The 16,344-nt window shown below is 47.7% G+C and overlaps 4 protein-coding genes across 4 annotated transcripts; 2 read left to right on the top strand and 2 right to left on the bottom strand.

The window, feature by feature from the left end:
* The first annotated feature begins 141 nt into the window (after positions 1-141).
* TrAtP1_001370 (uncharacterized protein) lies at positions 142-1,934 on the top strand. Its single transcript, XM_066110966.1, has 2 exons — positions 142-1,155; positions 1,217-1,934. The coding sequence occupies exons 1-2, from the start codon at positions 417-419 to the stop codon at positions 1,708-1,710; spliced, it is 1,233 nt and encodes a 410-aa protein (XP_065967039.1). The 5' UTR covers positions 142-416; the 3' UTR covers positions 1,711-1,934.
* A 304-nt stretch (positions 1,935-2,238) lies between these two features.
* TrAtP1_001369 (uncharacterized protein) lies at positions 2,239-2,946 on the bottom strand (the record flags this gene model as incomplete). The annotated part of the gene is made up of 1 exon (XM_014085049.2): positions 2,239-2,946. One exon carries the CDS (start codon positions 2,944-2,946, stop codon positions 2,239-2,241), a length of 708 nt encoding a protein of 235 aa, XP_013940524.2.
* A 2,594-nt stretch (positions 2,947-5,540) lies between these two features.
* On the bottom strand, positions 5,541-7,910 carry TrAtP1_001368 (uncharacterized protein; the record flags this gene model as incomplete). Its single annotated transcript, XM_066110965.1, has 10 exons — positions 5,541-5,701; positions 5,780-6,048; positions 6,155-6,341; positions 6,409-6,449; positions 6,525-6,584; positions 6,677-7,045; positions 7,153-7,326; positions 7,382-7,636; positions 7,698-7,792; positions 7,875-7,910. 10 exons carry the CDS (start codon positions 7,908-7,910, stop codon positions 5,541-5,543), a joined length of 1,647 nt encoding a protein of 548 aa, XP_065967038.1.
* Positions 7,911-11,055: 3,145 nt separating this feature from the next.
* TrAtP1_001367 (uncharacterized protein) lies at positions 11,056-15,767 on the top strand (the record flags this gene model as incomplete). The annotated part of the gene is made up of 8 exons (XM_066110964.1): positions 11,056-11,284; positions 11,409-11,624; positions 11,678-12,098; positions 12,172-12,828; positions 12,886-13,027; positions 13,086-13,191; positions 13,258-13,920; positions 14,005-15,767. 8 exons carry the CDS (start codon positions 11,056-11,058, stop codon positions 15,765-15,767), a joined length of 4,197 nt encoding a protein of 1,398 aa, XP_065967037.1.
* Between the last annotated feature and the right edge of the window lie 577 nt (positions 15,768-16,344).

Below are 16,344 nucleotides of genomic sequence, written 5' to 3'. Positions count from 1 at the left end.
GATGGGTTAGGCAGACCTGCGGACAGGGGTAGCGGAAGAGGAGGCACTAAAAGCGGTTGGCTTTTTGGGCATTGCAGAGCTGCTGTCTCTCGTTCTCTTGCTTGGATTGACAAGCATGTGACGCATTTGCTAGCTCAAAGAGTCGTAGCTTTGCTGCAAAGCTGAAGAGAAAATCCGCTTGGTTGAGTTGGAAGAGGGCCAAGGTGAGGCTGAAAACGGAGGCCGCCTTGGAACGAGACATTGAGGGATAGTCCTGGTTCTTCTCTGGCACTATTAGGCGCCCGGGGGCACCCTCGCCTCGCATGCAGGCCTCGAGTCCTGCGGAGAGGCTGCCTGGCCGGGTGGCTATGGCCTGGTGTTAGGTTGCGTTGGCGATGTGCAACAGGGTCTCTATTAGACGATAACATGGGGGGGCTATGTCCACAGCATCGGGTCTCGTTGCATGGCCGATGCTGGGTCTCATCCTCTTCTCATTTCATATAAGCCACGCTGGAGCCTGCCACAACACCAAGAGATGGAGTAGTTTCGACAAAACATTCAAACTCGAAACTCTGTTGCGGCCTCTTCTCCAGGCCAAATACGACGGTACCATATCATACGTAGCCATGAACTCCACCGTCCTAGACTGCCCCGTCCAGGGCAACCCCGATCTCTACGGCCTGGGCATCCGCGTCGGCATCTATATCCAGATGATCACCGTCCAGCTCTCGGGCCTCGCCAGCGCCATCCTCAAGACCGAGGACTCCCTCGGCCAGGGCACAATCATCTTCGTGCTGGCGACCGGCATCGTGCTCATCAACCTCCTGCAGCAGGCCGCCGGCAGCTCCGTGCAGCCCGACGGCACCACCATCCTGCAGCCGGTCGAGGTGTTCCCCATCCTGACGCTGCTGCTGGCCCAGGTGGGCGTCTGCCGCGTGCCGTACTGGAAGGGCCAGACGACGGCGCTCATCTACACGTTCGAGGTCGGCGGCCTGATTGCGCTGTTTGCCTGGTTCTGGTGGCATGGCATGGACACGCTGCCGCACACGTGCCACGACGACAAGGCCTTCTTCTTTGCCAAGGTGAGCATCTGGCATTGGTTCCGGACCCTTAACAAGGTGGGATCCGTGTTTGCCATCATCGGCGGAGTTGTCTCGGTCCTCTTTTACCTTGGAGGTATGTCTCGTATTAACGTGGTTGGATTATACTTGGATCCCTTTACTGACACGCAGCATAGCCATCATTCTATTCACCTTTGTTAGGGGAGTCAGCTTCGTCAAGAGATTCAACGACAAAAGCAGCGGCAGGTCCAAAGAGGACGACAACCCCATGAACTACGGGCCCCTCGATTTCCTGGTCAACATTGGCGCCATTGTGTACGTCGAGATGGCGCTCAAGTGGAATAACATCTCTGGCGTGCACAGCTTGGCCGCGCCGGGGCAGTTTATGCCCTTCTTCATTGCCTTGGCCCAGCTCTTGAGCGTCTTTTACGGCTTTGGATCGACAGCGCTGAATCTAGCTGCGGAAGATGTGAGCCTTTCGGACTTGGGAGATGAAGGTACGGCTTTCCTGCTTGATCAATCTTGTGCATGCAATGAATTCTCTTTACTAACATTGTTGATGGTAGATGAAGAAGAGTTGGAATGTCCTCATGGCAAGAGAGGGAATAAAGCAAATAGCGCAAATCATGTCATTGAAATGAATGCTGTGGTTGTTGCGAATGGAAAATAAAGACAGCAATTGCGACGGTTCCAACAATACGCATATGCACAAAAAAACATGCATATATATAGTGATCTTATACCCCCTTGATTTTTTATTGGAATGAATTTAACGACTTCTGGATTTGGATTTGGATTTGGTAGCTTATGGATGGGACCGGGTTTGAGTATAGTTCCAATGCTTAGTATAGAATGGTTACATGTAGTCATCAATGCCATTTATGAATTTTCTCTAAACTTACCATCTTTTTTAACTGCGGGCGGTAAGGAGCATATGTTTATAGTAATCGTCATTTGCACTGTATGCATCAATTGTCGACGTACTTGTGTGAATGGTAGAGTACACCCATGCCTACAGCAGTAAATGAATCGTCTGAGGATTACCCATGCAGAAACTTTTCTTATATATATACAACAGCTTTTTACGTATCTAAAATATGAACTAAATCAGACATCCACCTAGGTAACAACCTCTAGCATCGACAAAAGCCTCCACTACATCCCCCATCTCAGTCATGCCATACATGGTCATGACAACTTAGACAGTCAAGGGTTGAGCTCTCTGGTTTCCAGAAGGACAACTGCCAGTTGGCGGAGCAGTCCCCAGAGACTTCAGATCAGTATCCGGGCCCGGGTTGGGGAACAAGACGTCTTTGCCCTCAAGAGTACCGCAGCCATTGTTGACATTGGCAACAAACTGGGCGGGGCGGCTTCCATAAGGATCAGACGGGCTGCGCTCGTCAAAGTCGAAGCCACTGCGGCCCAGGATGGTAACATGAGCGCAGTTCATGTACATCTCTCGGTTGCCAATCTTGTTGAACCAGGTCCAGGCGAAGAGGGCGTCTCCAGCAGGCGTGTCGTTGGGGAGGGTAAACGTCCACGAAGGCGTGAGAGGGCACGAGCCGATCCAAGAGTGGACGACCTTCCACGTCTTGGCCTGGTCGTAGGACAGCGAAACTTGACAGCTGCCGCCTTCATGAGTCGCAGAGCCGGAAAGACTAAAGTTGTAGGTGCCTCCGGCCTGCCAGGTAACGGTCGACTTGCCCTCGGGCCTGTTGAAGTCGACGTGATATCCCTTGCAAGGATAGTTGCTTCCGCTGGCCAAGAGAGGGCTGGTCATACTGTAGTCTCTTAAGGACTCGGGCACGTTGGGGTTGAACTTGGAACGGAAGGCATATGGCCAGGTCAGTTCCATATGGGCCTGAGCCAGGGCGGCGAGGCCAAGAATGGAAGCGAGCAGCTTCATTGTAGGAATTGAACTTTTTGAAGTATCTTTCAGAAGCGTCGTATGAACTCTCTTTTCTTTTCTTGATGTCTCGAGCTGGAAGAGTCTTGAGATGGATCAAAGACAAGAGCTGTAGAGAGAGACGGATGGCCCTTTAAATGTCATTTGGCGCTTGGTACGATATATCTTGGGGGCACCAGTCTAATACAGCAAATCTATCGAGTTGGACCCATTCAGAAGGATGTATTGGCCAGAGATAGTTGCGCCGTTACATCGCGAGGTTCTTTGTGTGAGGTGGTGACAGGCATGTTGCTGATGCGCTCCTTGACTAGCAGAGGCAGCCTCCCATATTAGGCATATTATTTCTCATCACTTCTGACTTCCAATACCACTACGCCCAGGCGCTACTACATTGTTTTCTTGGCATCCTGAGAAGTGTGACCGAGATTGGATCCATATACCTGGGTAGCTTTGATACATGTCCTTGCTTGAGTAACAACGTTGGCCAAATAAAGACCAAAAGAAGAGTCGTCCAACACGAAAAATTGACTTTCTTGCAACAATGGCTCCATCTCTGCAGAAACGAGATAGAACCATCCTGAATGACGCGGATCATCAGCGGGATAAAATGTCCGCCGCCCATGTCCAGCCACGTTTACACACGGCATCTCTGCGTTTCTGTGACCAAGTTTCAACTAAATAGCACCCTATTCACTTAGATGATATTGCCAGTTCTCCACATTAACCAAGCATGGAAGTTGGTAGCATCGTAATATCTTGGCGGTATTAATTAGGGTGCAACTGGCAAGCCGTATATGCAGATGGGACGCCAGAGACCGCAAAAAGGCAGGGTGCCAAGGACGTCAAATCGATTGACAAGATGTGACTGTTTGATAAGTGAGCCTGGTTTATGAGCGAATAAAATAGATGGTGAATGTAACAACCATCACCATCTTCAATCGATGTAATGGGCATACAAGTTCAGCCCCTTCTTCATCCGGTGAGTAGCCCTGGTATCAGCCAGAAGACCTCAGAGAAAGCACTCTGCCGGGAGATCAAAGTGCCAGGATTGAGCGCGAGGGCCGTGGAATGTTTCTTCACGATTTGCATCGCATGAAACAAATAGAAGAGGACCGTGGGAATCCGGGGCCTCGGACCGACAACTACGATCCCACCAATCAGGAACCCTTTTCTGTCCCATATCTAAGTACTACCTGTATGCATTTGACAAGTACAGGGTCCAGGCCCAAGTGCCTGTCGATCAGCGCACTCTCCAAAGCTATAAAAAGCACCTGCCTTTTTGATGCCTTACGATATACTACAAGTAGAGATGGGAACACTTACATAATCTCAACTCATCTCGGCGTCTCGGCTAAGAGTACCATCAGCATCTCATACGTTACAAAATGAAAGAGGGTGGGAAATATGAAGACAATATATCTGCTGCCGTCCTTGGCGGAAGTGTGCCGCAGCTTGTGATTCTCGATCCATATCGGTCACGACGCTGTGGCTTCCAAGATGACGGCTTGTGTGGAAACCAAAATAGGCATGGTTCAAAACGACAAAAAAACAAATAGCTTGACTTTGTTTCATTAACACCGTGCATGTCCATGCTGATACTGCTAAACGCCGTTCTCAAAGAAGCGTGGCACATGGCAACTGGCGATAGCCGGCCTGCCTGTTTTAGAAAGAAGCTTGAAATTTAGAAACCGACTATCGATGCCCAGCCGCGCTATTTTCTACTTTTGCCATGCGTGCCAAGAACGCCAACTTGGATTGACATGTTTGTCTTGCACTTCCTACCGCTCCCGTAACGTTGACTTTAAAACGCCCCTGGACGCCAGCTCTAGCCTACATATAGCAGCTGGAGGAGGTGCAGTGTTTTGTCTACTTCCTGTTAGGGGAGATCAGATAGAAGCCCCATCATTCTATCCTGCGTGATTGTCTTGGCGCTGGTGAGTGTGGTTATCTTTTTGTGTCGTATTCTTGGGAAGAAGACGGGCTGTGCCGGACATACTGTCACAGGCTGGCGAGCCGACGAGAGCCGAGAGAGCGTAACAAAGGGTGATGGCAATATTGGTACCGTTTCAGGCCCAGTAATATTGGCAAACACACTCTTTCTACTTCAATGCTAATTCCGAACAGGGCATTCAGCAAAGCCAAGCACAAAACGCAGTCCCCACACGTCGTTCCATCTCCTTGCTAAAAGCATAACACACACTGCCCACGCCACACAACCTTATTGATTCCCAGCAGCAATAGTTAAAGGCCAATATATCATAGTCTAAACGCTCTAAACCCGGTGGGCTACCTTACTTGAATTGCAGGGCCAGTATGGCAAACGCCAAAAGCTGGCTGACAGCCCGAGCCGCAGAAATGGGCATTATTGCCGCAAAACCCGTCAACACTACAGCAGTTTGGAGGCTCGCAAATGTATTCTTTCATGATCCATGTTAGTGTTTGTCTTTGAAACAGATTGTACTGGACGAGGCCAGTGCAACAAGCAGATCTCGAAGCAATTTGAAGGTTACTCGCTCTTTTTGCCACCACACGAACCATTGGGAGAGTACGTGAAAGTTGGAGAAGTCGACACGCTAATAGTTCGAGTGGTGAACCTACTGATACCACCTGCGTGGAAAGTGCTGGTTGCTCTCATACTTGTGGGTGAATGCCCCCCCGATGCAATAGCGGTAGCCTGGCAAAAGAACACAGGTAGATGGGTTGGTCGCGTTGTACGAGAGAGACGGATTCCATGCAACAAAGTCGGTAACCTTGACTACATGCAGTATTTGGAAATTGTCAGTCTTGTCAACCAGATTGCAAGAAAACAAAGGAAAATGGTATGAAACCTTACGTGTAAAGACCCACGCTACCATGCCACACTGGTTGCTGTTGGAACGCGAAGAATTATAGTACTGAGTAAAGCTGCCACAATCTTGAGTTCCAGGTGCCAAAGGCAGATCTTTCATCAATGTCGCTTTCGGGAAGGGAGCGGTGGTCTTCGTCCTAGCTTGGCCAACCGCAGGCCAAGTGAAGGGATGCGTAGTTCTATACGTCGTGACAAAACAGCTAGCGGGGGCATCCAATTGATGGCAAGGGCCTCCTTTGACGCCCACGCTGGCGCTGTAGTAAAAGATGTGTGAGTTCAAGTCGATCATTATGACGCCGGCCTGCATGAAATATAGCTAGACGCTGAATGGAAGATTGAGAAGCTTGAATGGCAACTTACTGATTATAGTTGGAATATGTAGCAATGTTGCCTACGGCTTCGACGCAGTAGTATGTATCAAGCCATAGATTACCACATGTGCTGTTTATCATGGGGTTTAGGAAGTAGAAGTCTCCAAGGGAAATGCCCATGGCCATGGATATGCTTGCGCAACTATCGCCGTCTACGGCCAAGTAGTATTTACCGCCTAGAAAGAAGAAGAAAAACTCAAATGGTTAAGCCATATAATAGAAACGGAATCAAAGGAGACTTACAATTCGTTGTTGTATTTTTAGCCAGGTTTGTAGGGATTGCTCTAAATGATATACGAGTTAGTAAACAGGGTATGGGCGCATTGATGGCCGATGGAAAGATTTGATATCACACTTACGCGACTGGAGTTGTGATGGACTCACTTCCTGTTGCAACGACACTTGGTGGCCCTGGGAAGCTAGAAACGCATTTTAATCAGTACATATAACAGACAGTAGATCGGGATGGCATGAATGAAACCGATAGAAGAAACGCCCAACAATCACATACCTTACACAGATTTGATATCCAGCAATCTGGTTCAGGTTTGAGCACTGCCGGTTAATGTTGGGATTCCAAGAGATCAATTGCGTGGCAGAGAACGTCCCATTATGAGCTTGCGCAATTCCGTAGCAAGTGTCATTACTTGCCACTGTATAAAGATTGCAGCTCTGGGGGATGCACAAGTCTGATCCGGCCGGCGGAAATTGCGAACAGTATCCGGGCAGGTTATTGGCTTGCATGAGATGGAATGTGGCCACCTTTTGAGACTCGCTGACGGATCTGCAAGTGTCGTTCTTCTTGATGGTATATATTGACTTGCAGGAAGGTGTAGCAGTAGTAGCAGTAGTAACTATGGCGGAAGCGAGTTTCATTGTCCTTGACAAAGCATAAGCAGATGGAAAAGTGACTGGGTATTTCGTAACTTTGCATCTATTGACTGGTTACTTGAATGATCTCTGTGTTGCTCGACTATAGAAACTTACGAGGTTGTCAGTGATGCGTAATCGCTGGCCGCATCATCGTCATATCCGAATGGCGATTGTAGCTGGGCCTGCTGGATTCGCAGATTGCAGTCTGAACATAGCTGAGCAGAGGTCGCGGCTGTTGTATCATTATTCCACTCCCAGAAGTCTGGAAAGCAGTAATCGCTCGCAGTCCTAAACACGCATCTATAAGTTGAAATCGGCCCATTACAATCATCGTTATACTCACGCATTCTTTATGCACGTGTAGTTGTAGGTAAACAAGAGAAGATCTGTGGTATACGTTGCAGGATACGCCAACCCTTCGATAACCGCCACGTCTGAGCCATTACAAACCTTGACCTGCCTTGTCCGTAAGCTCTTCAGATCGCTCAAACAGGCATCAGTGCAGATCTTTGGGAGATCGTTCGAGGTAGGGACAAGGGATCCTGATGCGACTCGAGAGAGGGAGAGACTACATGCAATGCTCTGGTTAAAGGTGGCACTGTTACACGAATGTGTTTAGCGTTTTGAAGCTTGTTTCTATCAGCGGGGAGTCAACAGACCTGCAAGACGCGGAAAAGTTTCCCGGGGCCTCAAGCTGAACAAGATTCGAGAGGATTTGACAATGCACCAGCGAATGTAGGAGCCAGCTCCATAGCTAATCCGAGTGTTAGCCAACAGCTGCAGCTAGCTCCTCGAAACCTTTGTTTCTGTTTGTCGAGAGGTGTGAGTTCACATACAAAGCCGTAGAGTGAGAGAGACATTGAACGGCGCATGTCGAATAATTCCAATTCACCTCACTGAGGTGTATTTACAGACAAGGACAGATGTCGACAAGATTCGAGACAACAGGAGAGGAGCAGATAGGGAGACTGCCAGAAAATTTATAAACGCGAGAGAGGAACAGGTAGAGGAAATGTCTAATAAAATCTAGGGCTCTCGAAAGAAGTAGACAAAAGCTTGACTCGTTTCCTCGCGTCTGCCGATGCTGGTTCGTGCGCTTGCGTTTGTTGGCGAAGAGTTTCGCATTACCGCAAACAAGCGGCCGCAAATGATATACACCATTCTGACTGACACATGACAGCTGAGCTTGCAGATGTGTACATGGTAAGAGTGCCGGCAAGCCCGATGATGCCTGATTGCAGGTTTCACTTCGCTGCATCCTCCCGTCAAGGAGAGGCCGATCCACCCGTATACGAGAAACATTGCATGCTTGACGGCTTTTGAAGAAGTAAAGTCCTTTCGAGTATACAAAAGGCCGATGATGATAGAATGTAGCTACTTCCCTTATGCTAGGATATACATTGTATAAGCGATGTCTGAACTGCATTTTTCTACACATCCTTAATCGCAAATTTAAAAAGTGCATTTGCAGCTAGGAGGCCACATCTATCTGGGTTTACAAAACACACTGTATCATAGATCCAATACTCGGTAAGATAAGTTGCATAGTATATAGCACAAAGTCCCATTATATCACAGTGAATGAACTCACGGACTGGAGTGGAAACTAGCACAAAATAGCAGTTCCGTAAAAGAATTTGACTTCACCGTATATCTAATAAGACGTGTATAGTAACAAATCATCGGATATCCAGCTACAATGCTCTAGTTATTACAATAATGTGAAGCAGCCTTGTAAAAGCAATCTACATGTAGGCAATAAATTAGCTAGTCTGTTTGTCGAATGACCTGAGACTCCAGGCTGCCCGTTGCCCTATTTACGGAGTAGCGTGCGCCTCCCTACTAGCGCTTATGATGGACTGTGCTAGGAAACAAGGGCTATAGTCTAAATATGAGGTTATTTACAGAGCTGGCTTGAGCTTTCGGCATTTACAATAGAAACAAGGTGCAAGATACAAGAAGAATTGTTTGTTTGTTTGAGGGGTAATATTGAGTCATGACAACGCCAAAGCAACTACCTGTGAAGCGGTCAAGGGCTTTTAGTCCGCGGAGTTACTCCCATTGTCACATCAGGAGTTCGCTAATGCAGAGTTCCGGCCAGCTGAAGGCCAAGCAAACAAACTAAAATATTGAAGGAACAAGTATCCAGCACCCTAATTATGTTGTTTAGCACTCCAGCTATGGTATAAGGTACCATAGATACTACTACTGCTTTTACTACTTGCTTTTACTACTTCGTTTACTACTGCTTTTACTACTGCTTTTACTACTGCTTTTACTACTGCTTTTACTACTGCTTTTACTACTGCTTTTACTACTGCTTTTACTACTGCTTTTACTACTGCTTTTACTACTGCTATTACTTCTACTTCTGCTACTTCTGCTACTTTTGCTACTCATTTCAAGTGTATGTGACAGTTGAATAATAGCAGGGGATTCATTTATAGACCAACTGCTTTATTAAGCTATAGCCGAGTACTGTAATGCAACTGGGGTGCTGGATAATAGAACTGGGATGCCGGATGACTTTTACCTATATTTAACAACTCAAGGAAAGCTTGTACAGAGCCGTGTCATCCGGTTTACCTTTTTTCGGAATCTCTGCCATCTATTTGCGGAATAGTCGCCGTTCCCCGCAGTGAGCCTGGTCTGTTCGATCGAATTGATAGCCAGCACTTGCCTTCAGAATTCATCTCCACTGTCTATTTGACATCATATTGGCTGGCGTGATGGGGCTGCAAGAGGTTCTGAAACAAGCAAGGCGATCAGACACCATGGATATCAATGTCCTCGGGCCAAGTCATTTGGCACGCACAGATCTTCGTCTCAGGATACGGCTTCAGAGCTGGCATAGTTTGCCTCTACGTTTGCTGTTTCTCCTCGAATCATAGAATGTTGAATAGCTAGCTTCGCTTACATTATAGAGGGAGTCTATTAATTAGCTGCCATGGCCTGCATTTTAAAGACATGTATTGAGAATCTTGAAGGCAGCACTAATAGCTTCTGTCATCGGTTCCCATACTTCTTCAAACAATACATTCTCTTGTTTATTTATTCAGATTCTCCAACGTTACTTCTTGCCATTTGACATCTTTTTCAGGATGGACCGGCAGTATCGCCTGATACGTCTTCGATACGCTCTTTTGCTGCCTCTCTTGCTTGCTCTTGGCCTTGTTTTGACTTTCCATGTGCAAGTCATAGGCTACATCAAGCATGGTGTTGAATCTCTCCAAGTGTCAACGCCTAATGAGGCGTATCTAGACTCAACTTTTGACGGACTGCCACTCAAACGCGCCAACACCGGTTATACATGCAATGCTGTGAGATAGATGTCTACCAACGTTTGGTTTGTACCTAGATCTGACTGTCTATCAAAGAAGAAACCTTGTTCGAATGGAGCTTGTTGGTTAGTATCTGCCATCTATTCCTTTAATAACACGAGATGCTGACTGATTCGTAGTGGCTCTTACCAAGGCACTTCCGAAGGCATCTGTGGCTACGGTAGTAGTGTCTCTTCTTTTCGTATGTATCATTGCTAATCTTCTCTCAGGACCTACATATTGCGGAAAAGGCTGTACATCAAACTGTAACGCTACGGCTCAATGTGAGTTCAATTGGCTCCCCACACGCTTTTACCAGGTCTAATTCTTGTAGGCGGTGAATTTGCTCCCAAAGGAAGCGAATTCTGTCCATTGAACGTCTGTTGCTCACAATTTGGCTTTTGCGGGACGGGCCATGACTTCTGCTCTGGTAAATGCCAAAGCAACTGCGTGCAGAAGCCTGCTGTGCCGCCTGGCAGAAACTCCGGCAGTGTGCTCAATAAAGTGATTGGGTACTATGAAGGCTGGTGAGATTTGAGTCTGTAGCTTTATTGTTGAGTGCCACGACTAACAGACACGCAGGTCAAATGCACGTAGTTGCTATGCCTTTCCTCCCAGCGCAATCCCGACCAAGGGGCTCACACACGTGAACTTTGCATTTGCCTACATCGATCCAAAGTCTTACAAAATTGCCATTATGGAGTCCGATATGCCCAGTTCTCTTTTCGCCCAAACAACGGGCCTTCGGGCGCTTAATTCGGATGCGGATGATGTTGAAATCTTTGTATCCATAGGCGGGTGGTCGTTCTCAGACAACTCTACAGCCACTCAGCCCGTGTTTTCCGACATTGCTGCGAGCGAAGCAAATCGAAATACCTTTGCCAAAAATCTTGTCGACTTTCTGACAGAATACGGATTTGATGGAGGTAAGTGTGTCAATTTTTTCCAATTCTCCCACTTCAGCCTTTCGCCTTCTACACTCTTACTCTCCGCAACTCGTCTCAACATCCAAGAGACTCAGTGATCCAACTCAGGCTTAACATATTCTAGTTGACTTTGACTGGGAATATCCCGGCGCTCCTGATAGACGGGGCAAGAGAGAGGACACCAAAAACTACGTTCTTCTCCTACGGGCTGTACGACAAGCTTTTGATAGCTCTGGCGGACGCTATGGCATCAGCTTCACAGCTCCCAGCTCCCTCTGGTACTTGCAATGGTTTGATCTTCCAGGCATGATTGAGTATGCCGACTGGATCAATCTCATGAGTAGACACCCCTGCCCTCATCATATCTTGTAGCTGTGACTAACTGGACGTCAGCCTACGATTTGCACGGAGCTTGGGATTCAATGGATGCTATTGGTAGTATTGTCCAGGCCCATACTAACCTGACAGAAATCAAATCAACGCTCGATCTTCTCTGGCGAGTCAACATTCCTCCCAAGAAGGTCATCATGGGCCTCGGCTTCTATGGCCGCTCGTTCACGTTATCACATCCGTCTTGCGCAACACCTGGCTGTCCATTTTCTGAAGCCGCAGCGCCAGGAATATGCTCCAAGAAAGCCGGCATACTTGCTTATTTTGAAATCATGGACATTTTGGACAAACAGAAACCCAAAGTTATTTGGGACAAGGCCGATGCCGTCAAATACTTCCAATTCGGAGCCGCAAAAGATCAGTGGGTAAGCTACGATGACAAAGATACATTTACACAAAAGGTAGAATATGCCAACAGCATTGGGTAAGTGATTCATCATCATCTTCCTACCATCATGTTAACCCTCTGTTTCATTGAGAATCTAACAGACGGTCAGACTTGGAGGTGTGTTGATCTGGTCTGTCGATCAAGACACCACAAACTCCGATGCCCTTGGAGGACTTGTTGGCAAAAATGCCGCTGGAATCACCAAGCATAGCCATGCTTCCAAATCCGTTGCAGGCAGCTGGGCTAGCCAAAACGGCCAAAAATGCGTCAAGACCGACTGTCTCAGCGACTCTGAGATCGGAACATGGGGCACCGACTTTTCGATTGCGCCAAACGGCAATGCATTCCGAGATAATTGCGGGAAAAAGAAGAACAGATACATTGTCTGTCCCACCGATGCTATGCCCAGCACTTGTCAATGGAGAGGTGGCGAGACGACTAAACTTTGCCACGGACAATGCCATGCAGGAGAAGTGACTCTGTTCCATTCCAAGCATGCAACCGTTAATTGCCTGGCCCCGGGTTTGCAGGCATTCTGCTGCCAATCCAACACTTGGAGTGCCTTGGTTGACTCTTGCACCTGGTCATCGGACACTACCTGTCCGTCCTCAAAGACTTGGGTTGCCCAGAAGAATGTTATTACCGAAGAGCGCCAGCTCGTAGATACCGATTACATTGTAACACCAGTGGCCTACTGTTGTGATTCTGCTTTTGATGATTGTCATTGGATTGGGAAAGGCACTTGTGACCAGAATGAGTGCGCTGAGTAAGTCCCATGCGCCTGTTTCTACTCCATGCATGATGATTTCTAAACAGCCGATAGCTACGAAATCGAATTGGCCCTTGATGATGTTGGAAATTCGACGGAGTGGTGCGCCAATGGCCTCAACAACCGGCAGAAAGTATTGTGTTGCACTCCGCCGCAGAAGCTCAATCCATTCCTGCCGGTACCTCTGGCAAATCTCGTAAGTAATGAGAGTTGTGTGGCTTACCATTGTAAGAAGGTGGCTAACAACATCCAAGTTCCCTACTTTACCACCCGCCACCTATGTGCCGGATTTCCATATTGAGTCTCTTCAGAACTCGTCAATCTCATCTGGCTCAGATACAGTCACCGGGGCTTTTGGAAGTAAGTAAATTCTGTACTGATCAAAATAACACTTCAAGGGCATCTTTACTAACCTCTGGCATTTAGTGGTGGTAATTGATGGGCCTCCTAATGTAGTGACCAGCTTGAGTGCACGAGATGATTCCCACATCCAGTTTCTAGACTGTGAGCGAAGCGAGAAACGAGATGCAAAGTCTGTTTATACAGCTCGTTATATCTGCATAGACGATTCACCTCAGTCCAATTGTAATGCGGTTCATGAGGGTGGTGCCAACGGCACCATCGTGAAACTCCCTGAGGGCTGCGGCTTTGCGACTTATGGAGTCGTCAAGGATATTCGCTTATCGACCAACCTCACAGTCGAACACGAGTTACAAAAGAGAGCTCCATCGCTTAATCCTCCAGTGTACGAGATGGATATTTCCTACGATTACTCGCTTGTCAAGCGCGATTCTGGAACTGTATATGTACGAATCGATTATGGGGATTCTCTGGGCTACTGGAATGATATCGTGCGTGGAGACGCCATTACAAAGAGAGGCCTAGACGAATCCATTGACAAGCGTTTTTGGAGTCCTGATGCGAAAGTATGGGCGGACGAACTCAATGCTATTCGGTATAGCGACTCCCGTCCCCAACGTTCTCTGGTGTTGGAACAGTCGGATTTTTCCCAGGTCTTGTTTTCGCAAGATCAGTCGGCCCATTGTGGTGGGAAAGATGGGTTTATGCTCATCGAACTCGAAGGCTCAGGTAAGTCAACTTCCAACTCTGCTTGGGGTAGTCAACCAAAAATGATTCTTAAAGAGGTTGTATCGAGAGCTAACATACATTTAGTGAAAAGCGAAATCCGATTTGGAGTTACAATGGTGGGAACTATTTCTCCTGAAATCAATTTCGAAGAAACGTACGGGTATTTTGATGCCAACATGGCTTACTCGGGCACTCTCATGCTGAATAGCAAAGCATCAGTCGATATTGACGGCAGTACCAAGTTTGTTCCTGTTTTCGCAACGGACATCTCCAACTACGCATTCAGCGAGCCCGGAATGGTCTCGTTTACTCCCAAGATGAATATCCAAACGAGCTTGATGGGACACGGACAGATCAATTCAGACTTTGTGCTCAGTTTCAGGGCGGGGACCGACGGCTATGCCCGATCAAACGAGCCTCTGTCACTGGGAGATCCGAAAGGAGATGTCGCAAATATAGTAGGCCCCGAATCTTGGGCTGGGTTTGCAGGCGGAGCGCCGAATAAAGGCTTATCCAAGAGAGGGTGCACTGAATCAACACTCTTGGGAGTCTATCTCGATATGCAGACATGGCTAGATATCGATGTTTTTGGCTTTGGGACTGACGAAGAAGCCGCCGACGGACGATTTCTCATTGATGTCCCGCATTACATCCGCGTTATAAGTGACAGTGGCAACATCAGTGTTATCAGCGCAGATCGACAGGTTGGCATTGAAGCGTATTCGACTGGTATTTCATCCGCATGGGAGACTGATGACTCCAGCCATCTAGTTGGCTCTATTGGAAAGCCGTACATCTACACTTCCGGCCTCTCAAACCCGGCGCCTCCTCGTACAGCACCCGACTGGGGTACTGACAGTGTCATCGAGGGCGATTATTGCAGCTGCTCTGATAACAGGGCAGCCACACTCACCTGCTGCTACTTGGGCACTAACATGGCACAGTTTGATTCAGATTGGAACGGCGATTCAGAAGATGGTTTGCCAGTCGCGGACAAGAGAAGCTTTGATCTTGATCCCAGGGGCACTGGCGGTCGCAGAGAGTTTCATGTGCACACCCCCTCCGGCGCTACTTTTATCATCAGATCTCATACATATCCAAACGGGAGAAACGGTGCATACCTCGTAGGAGTCAACACACAAGCAGGTTACTACAACTTGGCCAATGCAGCCAACTGCAGCGACGTCTCCATCACATCTTCTGGTCCACAGAATAGTGATTATGTGACGGAACATATTGTGGAACTAGGCACCTTCGGCCTCATGCTCGATTGGATGATGTTTGGCACTTTCACTCTACCCGATGGCTCTGTTGTAAGGAGCCGATATACGCCCATTCCGGAGGCATTGCTAGGCACAGGAGGCCTGTTCCAAACAGCCTGGGATCAGTGGCCGTCGAGTCGTATGACCTCGACGTCAACACCTATGGATGACATCTGGACTGCATTTGGTGATACGACAAATCCTGGTGTGCTCGTCAACTGCGAAAAGATATTCAATGGCGTCAAGATGCAGATATGGCAAGGGAATAATCCCATGTCGAAAGATACGTGGAAAGCGAACAACTTTGATGATACGAGCGACAAAAACGGGAAAGTCGCGGCTGAAGGTGGGATTTCTACCATCCGCCTGGCTACTTCCATCTTCTCTTACTTGAATGACCAAGTAATCAATGATAACATGGCTATTATTTTTAATTCCATGCATGCTACCTTTACGCAGTTTGATGAAGAAGTTGCACGGGGGGGGCCTGAACGTCAATACTGCAGACATGTTTTCCGAATTTGTTTACTACGCCTTGATCCCGCGACTCGAAGGCGTACAAGCGTGGGCAGAAACACGCATTGAAACGCTGAGGAGCAATTGGGAAGCTGTACGGAATAGTCCCATGTCGTCGGCCCGGGCAGCAACTGTAGGTGAGGTTTTGCAAAATGCTCAGAGAGCTCTTGCAAGAACTCCAAAACACGGTGTTCATTGATACTAGTGGGTTTCTCTTTGACCCGCCTTCTCCTAAACGGTCTCCAAGCGCCTACAAAGTACGAAGTGAGATAGAGTCGAAGATATAGGGGGTAGAGAGACTTCATTTGCGTACCAAGGGGTAGAAGAATGTGGAGAAAGACGCAGGACATGAAGTAAATGGGAAGAGATGACACATATAATTTCTGGAGTGGGAAGAAGGGCTGTGGTGAATAGAGGGTTATAGAGTATATATCCAAACTTTGGCCTTGAAGATGTTTGATAGGATACGTGTACGCAGCATGCACTCAAGTCTAGTCTCGCCATTATCAACTTGGGATTCGCGTTGTAGCCTTGGGATGCATTGAACAAATACATGAAATGGAATTACGAGTTGAGCGTTTACTCTAATATAAATGATCTTAGATGCCATGTAGTATGACGAGTATATGAAAGTATTTTAAACACA

The sequence above is a fragment of the Trichoderma atroviride genome, chromosome 1 (genome assembly GCF_020647795.1).
Source record: "Trichoderma atroviride chromosome 1, complete sequence".
In the NCBI taxonomy this organism is placed as follows: Eukaryota; Fungi; Ascomycota; class Sordariomycetes; order Hypocreales; family Hypocreaceae; genus Trichoderma; species Trichoderma atroviride.
The sequence above is the reverse complement of the archived record's forward strand: the minus strand, read 5'-3'. Positions and strand labels throughout refer to the sequence as shown.

Coding starts and splice junctions, on each gene's coding strand:
- TrAtP1_001370 (XM_066110966.1), top strand. CDS start 417: ATGTCCACAGCATCGGGTCTCGTTGCATGGCCGATGCTGGGTCTCATC. Junction 1,156..1,216: donor GGTCCTCTTTTACCTTGGAG/GTATGTCTCGTA, acceptor CACGCAGCATAG/CCATCATTCTATTCACCTTT.